This window comes from Rhagoletis pomonella, unplaced genomic scaffold (assembly GCF_013731165.1).
Source record: "Rhagoletis pomonella isolate Grant_MI unplaced genomic scaffold, Rhpom_1.0 Rhpom_scaffold_00001, whole genome shotgun sequence".
Taxonomy (NCBI): Eukaryota; Metazoa; Arthropoda; class Insecta; order Diptera; family Tephritidae; genus Rhagoletis; species Rhagoletis pomonella.
In genome coordinates, this window is record NW_023458555.1 from 17,179,259 (window position 1) to 17,191,977 (window position 12,719).

The 12,719-nt window shown below is 35.0% G+C and overlaps 1 protein-coding gene across 2 annotated transcripts in view; it reads right to left on the minus strand.

The window, feature by feature from the left end:
* Positions 1-790: 790 nt before the first annotated feature.
* LOC118740164 (helix-loop-helix protein delilah-like) overlaps positions 791-12,719 on the minus strand; it is a gene marked incomplete at its 3' end in the record, with an annotated part of 51,331 nt that continues 39,402 nt past the window's right edge. For both annotated transcript variants that reach the window (XM_036471669.1, XM_036471663.1), the window contains 2 exon segments: positions 791-2,435; positions 2,518-2,715. In XM_036471669.1, the coding sequence (XP_036327562.1) occupies positions 1,399-2,435; positions 2,518-2,683 (1,203 nt within the window). In that variant the 5' untranslated portion in view covers positions 2,684-2,715.

Consider the following 12,719-nt stretch of genomic DNA (forward strand, 5'->3'; position numbering starts at 1 on the left):
CATTTATATTTTGGGAAATTATTTTTGGTTTTCTTTAATAAAATATTTTTTTTTTCCGTTTTTATTTTAATGTTCTCTGCATTTTTTGATTATATTGATACAAAAATATTACTTTATTTAATTTGATTTTTAGATACTTATTTTATTTGTTTTCTGTTCTTAATTTAATTTGGTTTTCCGTCGTTAATTTCATTTTATTTTAATTTTTGGATTTTATATTAAACAATTTTTATTGAGCTTGAGGCCGTTTTTAATTGAAAATTATTGTGGAAAAACACCCAAAATTTGTAAATGGTAGATTTTGAGTTTTATGTTAAACAAAAAAAAAACATTTTTTATATCAATTAATTTTTAGGATCTTATTTTATTTATTTGTCTTTTTTATTTTAATTTTCTTTTAATATAAGACTTTTTTTCAAATAAGTTTTGTTTTTTTTTTAATTTTTTTTTTTATTTTATTCTTTTTTGATTACATTTTTTCTTTTGGTAGTTAAATTTTTAAAAATGTTTTCTATTAATTTTTGTTTAACTTTTATTTTTTTAATTTTTAATTTAAAGTTCTTTTATTTATTACTTTTGACTGTTTTAAAAAAGGAAATATAAACATGTATATTGTTTTTTTAAGAGTTTTGTCCTTCTAAAGACTGTATTGAATTGAAAGACAGTTGCCAAAAATGCCCTGTACTTACTCTTCTTATTTTGTCCAAATATCTTGCCTTTGGGACTAGTGTTATGAACAAATTATGTTTAAAATAATTTAAAAACCGAATATTATAAACTTACTGCTGTCTTTTTTTATCGTTTTTATTGCCTTTTTATTCAATTTTTAATAGTTGTGTTAAAACATTTGTTACTATTTATGCCAACTTAAATAATTTGCGTATAATTATTATAAAAAAATTCAACAATTATAAAGAATAATCTGTTAATAAGAAATAAATATTTCAGTAGATAAATTTTAGCATACAAATATTTTCCTCATTATCAATTAAAAACAAACAATCTCAATGTGTTAGCTAAGTCTCTTAATAAATTACATAAAAAATGAAAAATAGTTAAACAAAACACAGTCAACTCCACTTAGAAGGGACGTGAAAGGACAATTCAATACAGATCATATTGTTGTTAGAGTATTTATGTAAGTAAATTTTTACTTGCTCATACATCTTCAGTTCAGTTGGGTTAAATGCATCAATATTTCATTAAGTTCAGTAAAAAACAAATATTAAATTATAATCTATAAGAAATAACATGAAATACTAGTGATGGCCACGTGAAATGGTTGAGGGACAAGCTTTATTGATTTAAAGCTTCGTCGATCAAGTGAAATAATTCAAACTAATTTAGATAATGTATAGGTATTGCGATGGCTGAGGCTGCTAAATATGACACCTCGGGTTATGTCAGAAATAAATCCAGTGATGCTTGTTCTGGATAATCTGGATGCAGAAAATCACTAAACGGATTGAATGTATCCAATGCCACTAAGGGACTAATGCATGTCGTTGGCGGTTGTTCCATTGAAAAGTCCAACGACTCAGGCGCTGTGCCAAGAAACTGTAAGCTCAGCTCCAAAGGCGCATCAATATCACCTAAAATATTATGGTCCACAGCCGACTTGCCCTCCAAAGCATTAGCGCTGCCGAAGAGCCTATCGAATTTGTCTTGCAATGGACTGTGACAGGGATCGGAAAGATGCAGCGATTCGCCATCAGATTCTAGTATTAGGCTATTCAGCTCGGATATGGATGGCACAAAGCCATTGGAGTAACTTGGACTGGTTATACTATCGAGGAAGCTAGAAGAGTGTGATGAGAGTGAATCTCCACTGCAGGTAACAAAAGAGGAAGCAGAAGTGGCTGTACTTGACGTGGCACGGCTTGACTCTGGCGTGGTGTTACAGCTATTATGCTGCGTTATCAACGGTGACTTTAGTTCCTTCTTTTTACGTTTACCCAAACGTTTGGGCGGTTTTTGCAACACTGCGCTAGCCGTTGTACGTCCTGTTGTCGCCTTATTTGAAGCCTTGTTATTTTTCGACGCTGCGGTTGTAGATTTCGACTGTGCTTTCAAAGGCTTGGAGGTGACTTTCTGTTTTATCACTGGCTCTTCATTCCCATATAGGAAGTCTAGTGGCAATTCACCTTTAAAGTTGGGATTTTTCAGCACCTCCGTTAGCAAACTGATGTATTTCATGGCCAAACGCAACGTCGTTATTTTCGTCAGCTTCTCATTTGTGGGTCCCGCCTCATCGACTGCGATGCTTTGCGGCACACAATGCCGCAAATTCTCAAACGCTGAATTGATTTCACGCATGCGCGTACGTTCGCGCGCATTGGCGGTTTTTCGACGATATTTACTAAGTGGCGGCGCTTTCGACTTGGACGTTGTAGTGTTTTGTGTGCGCTGCGGTCCTGTGGTCGCTTCGCTATCATCTGTAAGAAATAATTAGTTGATACTTTAGTACCGACACTACCATTAGTTGAAGATTGTATGCACGCTTATGTGCGAGCTTACCCTTGTGGTTTGAACGTTTCGGCAACTCGACCACACTGGCTAATCCAAGTCGACGCTTTTGGCGTTCACGCAGCGAATATTTCTCTTTGCGGCTACTGACTTTACTGCTTTTACACTCTTCTGCACCCCGCTGGCTGCTGGCTAATAGTGTGCCGTAATCTTGCATTCTGCGGCACAATTAGGATTTATTGAGGAGAGCTGAAATGAGTCAGAATGAAAGATGCATTTTTGATTAATTTTTTAGACAAAAGTAAGCATGAGCTAAATATTAAATGGCTATTATTTCTGATATGATTCTCATTTATCATAGATAGATATGCATTTGGACTATGAAATAAATTTCAGACCATAATTGGTCGATTCACGTTTTGCACGTCATTTGGGACCATAAAGAAAGTAGTTACGGTGTATTCGACCTTTATCTCAAACTGGAATGTCTCAAATGAGGTATCTAAGTCGGACCACCGGCATATCCGATTCGATATAGAAGCCCAAAGGGTAACAAACCATGTTTACAGAAATCCCAGAAAAATAAACTGGAAACTTTTTCGCCTCCACATAGAGCGGGAAATGAATAGGTCTACGGCACCAATTTCATCCGTCGTAAAAGGATGTCCCTTGGTGGAACGATGCTCTCGGGAAACTTAGGAAAGCAGCCAGGAAACTTTTCAATAGGGCAAAGTCAACAGGTGACTGGGCCGCCTACAAATCAGCCCAAACCGCTTACAACTGTGAGCTCAGAAGGTCTAAAAGAGCTTCGTGGTGTGGCCGACTTTCTCGCAAAACGTGGAGCCCAAACGCGAATGCATGGTCCCGAGCCTTTCTGTGGTACATCTAGAGGATACACTGCAGAACTTCTTAGGAGTTGGGAGGAATCTCAGATTGCTTCCCACTGGCGTAATGGGGCTTTCTGTAGAGGTAGAGATGGACTGCAGGTTCTGTGGGCTGGTGGAGGAAACCTCAGAGCACATTCTGTGTGACTGCCCGCGTATCATGAATAGCAGACTGATGCACCTTGGGGAACGATTGTCTTCTCCATCCAAGATTTGGAAAACGGCACCCTCCAATGTGCTTAATTTATTGAATAGCCTAAGGTTGGAGTGACTACAATTAGGGTTTAGCACAATAGATCTTTTAGGTCGCAGCGCGAGTATACCCGACGTACTAATAATAACTATGGTGTGTGGTCTTGTAAATATAGCAACCCTTAGATCCTAATGAGGCCATAGCAAAATGACCATCTGCAAGGGAGCCTCTCGTATTGATTAACTTAAACGTGGTGTAATCTGTGGCATAGCCAGCTACTATCTAGCGAATAGTTTGAATGTAAATATATGAAATTTTTCCTCAAAATACCATGGAGCTAGAAGTATGAATAAGAGGACCTAATCGCTCTTGGGTACACATACCTTAGGTTGCCCTCTTTGAAAGGTTTTGGAAATAAAAAAATATTCAAAAAAATTTGATCCACCGGTCTAAACGGATTACAAATACATTTTTTCGCACCCTATAAACCTTCATATCATATCAGGATAGTCTTCGCAATCGAAGTGTGTCTTTGAGAATGACTTGGTAGCAGGACAAATGGAGGCCATATACTCAGTTAAAATGGCATCAATGTTTGTGGAAAGTGGTAAAACTACCTAGGATTTGAAGACAACGAAGCCCAAATGCACTTGCCTGGTTTCGAGCCTTTTCACGGTATATCTAAAAGATCGGAGCTACATTAGGAGCTGGGAAGTATCTCACAAAAAAATGAATAAATCCTTCCAGGTGGAACTCCAAAATACTCCTTGAACCTGACTGTTTGGGGTACCATTTGAATAAATTTCGCCTTCTGCAGGCACGGACCTCATATTTGTGGGTTGGTGGACGAAACCCCACATCATATTCTATGGGACTGCCCAGGAATCAAGAATGGCAGACTGATACACCATGAAGAACTATTATCTTCTTTGGCAGCCAAGTGACAATCAGGGGTCTAGGTCGCCACCAATTACTTAAGGTTAAGGCAGATTTGGGTTCCAGGGTACAGCGATATTGCAGGAAACTGCATGTTTGATGAATAGCCCAAACAGGGTACACTCGAATTCCCTTCGTAACCTGCGAACTCTTTCTGTACAGGTGGCTGTTAGTTGGCTCTCCTGGTGCAGTGCGAAAACACCCGAATTTCAAAGTGGTTTAAGCCATTGCTTGTATAAGACACAAATACTATTAAGGAAGAGATCAGCAAGGAGCGAGAAGAACATAATTGGTGATGCTTTGGAGGACAACCTTAATGAGTTAAAACTTAAAATAAGTATTCTAAATGAAAAATCCGGAATTTTGTTATGGCTTCTGTTGTTCGAAGACTTAAAAGTTGCGTTGTGTTGAATAGAGTCTTTTATTAAAAAAAAGTCGTATAATCCAAAAAACGCAAGGAAGCTGCACCGCGAATAAAAATAATAGTTTTGTAACGTTTCCCAAAGAGTCTTAGTAAATACACACTTCACTCGCTGCAAAAAGTGTTTGCTACCATAACTGCAGCATACATTTCTGCCTAATAAAATTGGCATCCACTGTACACACACTAAAATACAAATCTTTAATGCGCATGCGCACAAAACTAAGTCAAGGATACTGTTGTCAACAACGTCTTCGACAAAAGGAAATCTGAATTAGCAAGCAATTTGAAGTGAATGTCTGTCCATGTGGTTGGTGTTCGTTCACCTACAACCAACTTTAAATAAGGAAAAGTCCAATGTAAATGCGATTGCAACTTAAATATATTTTTTGTTGTTGTTAGCTTTTGCGCTTACAACGGCATTAGTGAATTTAAAATGTTTATTTATTTTATCGAATTAATTGTTTTTAATATATACGCGATTTTCGGCATTGTTGTTGTTGTTGTTGTTGCCATTGCAATTGGGACATTATGTAGTTGTCGTGAGAATCCAATGCTCGTGTAAGCCAAACATGAATGCCATGAAACTTCCTATTAAGGAATTGAAATAGACAAAATCGGCAAATCGGTGGCGACAGAGAGACAGCGACTGCAACAACAAAGACCCGACGACGACCACGACGGCCAAATCTACAATGAATATACCCGTATATAACTATATACGTATATTTGTTGCCCATTGCCGGTGTTGCCTAATCCAAGAGGTAAAGTGACGCCACCACTCACTCATTCATTCACTCGTTGACTTGTGCGGTCTAAGCCACACTACGCCCTGGTTAAAGATTTCTTATAATAATAATCGCAACACTAGGCTCTAAATGGCAATCGCATTTGTATACAGTGGTGGTTAAAAAAATTAGGATAGACAGTTTGCATGATCAACGAATAAGTAGAGATGCTTCCTATCTCTGAATATTCAAAATAAGTAACCATTAATAGAAAACAGAGGAAGTAGCCTAGAATATAAACTTAGGTAAGTCTAGTCTTAACCGCATCCAGAAGAAGCTCGAAATTTTCCGCATTTTCACGATGCAAAGCCTTTGAAGCAAGCTTTCTGAATAGATAAAAAAAAACTCGTTTGCGCGCACTCAGCAAAGCTCAAAGCTTACCGCAGAAAATCCGCCAGCTTCCAAAACTTAATACTGTAATATTTTTTCAAGAGTAGCGATATCTAATTCTACCTTAGCGACCTTTTCTATATAAAAACATGCTTACGCATATAGACTTGGTTGATGCATTTCCAAATCGTTCGCTATTTTACCTACCCTTCTACTAATTAAGATTAATTGTGAATTTGTGTACGGTGTAAATTCCTCGGTAGGATCAAAAGGCTGCTCTAAAGTTCCCAAAGAGAAGGTAAAAAGTTAAAGAAAGGGTAACAGGGAAATTCTGATTAAGATAGTTGCAAGTCTTTTGTTAGCAAATTTAAAAACGAACAGTAGAAAAGATTTTGTTTATTCTGACACGAAAGTCTTACAAATAAAAGCTCTCTTGAAAAGTTCCATAGGGAAAAGCTATTTTGACAGAAAGCACTTGCATATCATTTTGCGTAGGTAGGGCCATTCGACGAGAGATCCCAAATGCGAGTCCTTTTGCAGTTGATTTTTTTAAATTTATTAACTTTTCTTTTTATACCCGAGCGCACTTGTGCACAAGGGTATTATAACTTTGTTCACATAACGGTTGTTTGTAACAGGCAAAACGAATCGAGATAGATATAGACAAATGTATACATAAATGATCAGGATGAAAAGAGAAATCGATTAAGCGGTGACTGTCTGTCCGTCCGTCCGTCCGTCCGTCCGTCCGTCCGTCCGTCCGTCTGTCCGTCTGTGCACACGATAACTCGAGTAAAAATTGAGATATCTTAACGAAACTTGGTATGTGCACTTCTTTCGGGCGTAGGACGGATGGTATTGAAAATGGGCAAAATCGGACAATAACCACGCCTACCTCCCATATAACGGTAATTTTCAGAAATACAAAAACTGCGATATTTTAGTAACTACTGAAGATAATTCACTCAAAATTGATATTTATAATAAATTTTAGACGAAAAATAAGAATATTAACTTTTTTTTGAAAATGGGCGTAGCCACGCCCACTTATGGTTACATGTGTATATCTTGGTAACCGCTGCATCAATTTATTCCAAACTTTGCACAGTTGTTGGCCTTAATACAGCATACTAAATGACAGAAAATTTTAAAAATCGGACAATAACCACGCCCACTTCCCATATAACGGTAATTTCCAGAAATACGGAAACTGCGATAGTTTCGTAACTACTGAAGATAATTCACTCAAAATTGATATTTATAATAAATTCTAGACGAAAAATAAGAATATTAACATTTTTTTGAAAATGGGCGTAGCCACGCCCACTTATGGTTACATGTGTATATCTTGGTAACCGCTGCATCAATTTATTCCAAACTTTGCACAGTTGTTAACCTTGGTATAACATACGAAATGGCCGAAAATTTTAAAAATTGGACAATAACCACGCCCACTTCCCATATAACGGTAATTTTCAGAAATACGAATACTGCGATATTTTAGTAACTACTGAAGATTATTCACTCAAAATTGATATTTACAATAAGTTTTAGACGAAAAATAAGAATATTATAAATTTTTGGAAAATGGGCGTAGCCACGCCCAGTTATGTTTACATGTGTATATCTTGGTAACCGCTGCACCAATTTCTTCCAAACTTGGCACAGTTGTTGGCCTTGGTACAGCATACAAAATCGTCGAAAATTTTTAAAATTGGCCGATAACCACGCCCACATCCCATATAACGGGAATTTAGAGAAATACGAAATCTTCGAGAAATCAGTAATTATTGAAGCTAATTTATTCAAAATTGATGCTTGCAACAATTCGTTACCAAGAAATACGTTTAGGATACAATTTTGAAAAATGGGCGTGGCACCGCCCACTTATGATCACATATATGTATCTCGGTAACCGTTCTACCAATTTATACCAAACTCGGTGTGGTTATTGTACTTGCCACATAGAAGCAAAACGTTGAAACTTATTGAAATCGAACTAAAATTACGGCCGCTTTTCATATAACAGTAAATTTCAGATATGCTTGAAACTTCAATATTTCGAAATTTAAGGACGCTAATTTACTCAAAATGGATACACCTCGGTTTACCATGTAGCGCTAGCTTTCGGAAAGGTGAAAAACATATATTTAATACTTGCGCCGGGTATTTAATGTTCGGCTCCGCCCGAACTTAGACTTTTTTACTTGTTTTTTTTTTTAATTTTGCATAAAAATTGCAAATAAAAATTTATTTTCAAATTTGATTCTCGGCGAAAAAAGAAATTGATTGGTATTTATCACTTAGTTGTAGAACATTTCCTTCATAGTGAATTTTTCAATGACAGTTTTCATCAATAACTGTTATTACAAAATACTACATATCTAAGGTTTTTTGTCGGGTCAAAATCTGTAGACTCCTGCCTCCTCGGAACATAATTTTATCCAAACTGAGCCGACCGGTTCTATCTTTGACAAAGACAAGGTACGGGGGTCGGTAGAGCGCTTTCCCGCATCAATTCTGAGAAGCATTGAGGATATCATCGGCCCCCTGCCCCGTATAATTATATTTGGGATACTTTTTGTTACTTTCCTCATTTTTTTTCTGTATACTATTGAGTTTTCGTTTGCGTTTTTGGTTTTTTACCCGGTAATCAGGATTTTTTTTCAAAGGACTATAATTTATAATCAGCCTTATCATGAGTTTCATTTTCCCCGAACCGAAACCGAAACTTTCATGTGAATTTTTTTTCATGGAAAACTCAGGATAAGGCAGTATATATTTCTTAAATTTTACGCTAAATATGGATATATGTATGCCCATCAATTGAAAGCAGAATTCGAAATAAGGTTGATTATAATTTTGTTTTGCAATTATCCTTTTGGGACATGCCAAAAATGTCCTTTAAAAATATTTTCCTTCAATATTTTTAATTGTGATTGAGTTTTGAAGAATCTTAGTTTAAATTAAATCTTATTAATTAATACATATTAGGATACTAAAGGATACAAATTTCAAAGGATATTTTTAAAATTTTTTAATTTATACTGCCACATTTATTCTTTAATCAACCCGAGCGGTCATTTCAAACACTAAAACACTTTATTTTGTTTATTTAATATTATTTAAGGCACTTTTTTAAAGGGAGAAAAGAATTTTGAAAAAAGTTATATATGGAAAAATTTACATTCATCATACGCCCTGTCAAACCAATTAAAAATGGTCTACAATTGCAAATTTTTTAGGACCCGCACAAATAATTCGACTAAACAACATACGGTTTTGCAGCCTTGTAAAATATCCTTTCAAATCCACTGTACCTTTTCCATTAATTAATTTTTTCGATGTCCTTGGGAGAAATCCTGCCGTCCTATTAAAAATTTAAAGATGCAGATTTACTAGAAATGCATTTAGATATGGGAAACATTTCGAATTTTTTGCATATCCAAAGTTTTTATGGACGATGTAGCAGCCTTAATTCAAGTTATTAACTAAAACTTCAGGTAAAAGTCGGCACAGGTTATCGTTATCCTACGGCCATAAAACTTGATGTAAATATACATATGCTACTTCGGCTAAAGAGCGCAAATATAGAGGGGCAGTCTAATAAACCTACATACCGTGCAGGAAATGGGACTAGTTTGTAGCTAACTATTAACTAACCAGAATTCAACTAGTGGTAACTATTTGTTAACTATTTCCTTTGGCAGTAACTAACTACTTTTGAAGGCCGATGACCGTAAACTAGTAATCACTGGTTTCCTCTGCATTAGATGTCAACTAACTTGTAGCTAACTACTTTGTGACATAAACTGTCAATAAAAACGATTTTTGTGATTTTTTATATATTTTATTTAACATTACATATTTGCCCATTTGTTTACATGTTCTTTTGTAGGTGGTCTCACCAGTGGCGGATTTACCGTAAAGGCAACATAGGCAGGTGCCTAGGGCGGCAAAATTTAGGGCCGGCAAAATTTGAGTTGAAAAAAAAATTATTTTTTCAAGTTAGCTGTACCGAAAGTAGAATTTATGTTTGTACATTTTAAGACACAAATTTGAGATTCAATTACGCAATCAGAAAATAGGACAACACTGTTCGGTATTTTTGATATTATTTAAATTATAATATTTAAAAATACGAATTTAGTATTTTTAAGATTATAACTTACCAAGTGAAAAAACTTTGTTGATAGTGGCTTTCATTCAAAGTTGAAAACCTTTACTCAAGGAAAATACCACTTTTTCATCTTAAAAATTGTAATAAAAGTATAGTAAAAAAATACAAATTTGAATATCACTATTTACTGCTAATCGTTCCAAAACTGGTACTTTTACCTCAAAATATTTTTCTTATCGAAAAAAGGGCGGCAAATTCTGAATTGCCTAGGGGTGACAAGTATTCAAATCTGCCACTGAATTCCACATTTGAGTTCCATCCGGCATAACATCAAAATAATAATGTAAAGTTTCGATCTTTATTTTATTTGTCCTGAACACGAAAAAGAATCTGCGAAGTGCAGAAAAACGTTTATTGAAAGTATTTTTTGTAGGCGGATATTTAAATTGAAACTTGTTAAGGAAAACAAACACCCGATAACGTCTGCATGACCCCTGCCCGACTTTACAACTCATTTAAAGTTAGTTTTGTCATAGCTAATTACACAAAAATAACAAAAAAAAAAATTACGATATGTACATATGTATGTATATATTAAAGCTGACTGATTGTTTACTTACTGCCATCCATAGGCACTCAGTCAATCGAAATAAGAGCATACAAATTGAAACATACATACATAGTTGACCTATTTTGTAATATGCAATTGGTTTACATCCAAGCCATATCAATTTTAATTTGAAATTTGCCAAAAACAATGTCCGTCCAACAAAGTATGAGTGCCGCCAGATGAATACGAATGCTGTCATACATAAAAGTATTCTTAAATGATAATGCATACATATGTATGTATATAGAAATACATTTCAAGCGATTAATGTTCGTAACTAAGTACTCCACTCAATAGGATTATTACAGTTACATAAAATGCAAATCAGTTATTAATACAAAGTCATAAGATTTGAAGAGAAATTCGAAATTATTTTGCAATATATATATACATACAATGTAATGACTTCGTAATGACTGCATTACGCCGATTTGTCAATGCCGTCTTAAAAACTTGATGATTACGAATATAATTATTTTTGTAATTTTGATTGGTTAGATAAATATGTTATTGTTGCGTACATAAATTAAATTAAATTTCCTATTAATAATTATGAAGTGAGCTTAGAATTTGTTGAGGTTACCATATTTCTGCTCATCATTTTATTAAGATAAAATTAAAAATGAGATTTGTAGGGCACTCCTGGGCTAACGTTTGTAGTTATTAAATAGTATGTAACTATTAGAAAGATTCGAAAGTATGCAACGGAAAGGGATACAAACTTTTCATTAACCTGCCTAAGGGGAAACTGAGGATCGTCAAGGGCATCCTAAAGGGCATCCTCACTGGATACCGCAGACTAGGAGGGGGCCATCTCAACACAAGCTAAGAGTCGGCTAAGGAGACACCACTGCACCACACACTTGAGTGTGAGGCAGTGGCGAGAGGATGAGAAAAAAGTTGCGGCTCAATATGGTCAGAGGATAAGCACATACACGCCCTTCAAAAGTTCTTTATAAATATCCTGGGCATCGTAAGACTGAACGAGGTGTTGTGATAAGTGGAGCGCACAGTAGATCTGTGTTCACCATTTTTTGAAGTGAAAATTCATTAGCGGCTGTTGGGAGTAAATTGGCAAATGCAACGGAAACGTTTTGGGCGGAAACAAGTGCTTTTTAATTAAAAAAAAAAACTAATAAGTGGTTTAAGAATAAGACATAGATTAAGACTAATACAAGAATGAAAGAAAAGGTAAATACATACTTAGATGAAGAAAAGGATAAAAGCAAAATTAAAAATAAAACAGACAAAAATTACGATCAAGGTAAATTTAAATACTTCACTTATACATCGGACCGAAATAAGCCCCAATTTCAGAAATACGAAAACCATTGTTCTTAAATAATTAAATACGCGAACTTTACTCAAAACTTACAACAATCTATTAACAAAAAGATTATAGATTTTTTTTTTTGGAAAATGGGCATGGCACCACCCACGTATGACTACATATATACTTCTATCAACCCTAATTGCAGTAAATAAGTGTTACTTGATTTTTAAGTAGGTGGCAATCCACTTCAAAATATTTTTTTTTTAATAATGGTTTTTTAAATCTTTGTCGTTTGACATCCATATTGGAAATAGAATTTTTACGTTTACTTTTTAAGCAGGTGGCAACTCTCTCAAAAAAAAATTATGCTATGTATTAATCCAGGTCATAAGCTATCTCCATTAGCTATCTCATAAAAATTTGTGTTTATAATATTAATAGGATTTCACTAAACTTTTCAATTTAAGGTATTTTCCTAAGCTAGTGGCAACCGGCGCCAAATTCGAAATATGTACATATGTAGATGCAAATTTCTGTCGTTTGACACCTTCTTGTTGTGGTATTTTCTTTACTTTATTAACTAATCGATTTTTAATTTTTACAGCTGGCAACCCTTTTTAGAAAAATCTTCGAAATACATAAATTTCATTGAAATCCGTTCAGCTGTATTATACCCACTGACTCAGAAACTTTCGCAT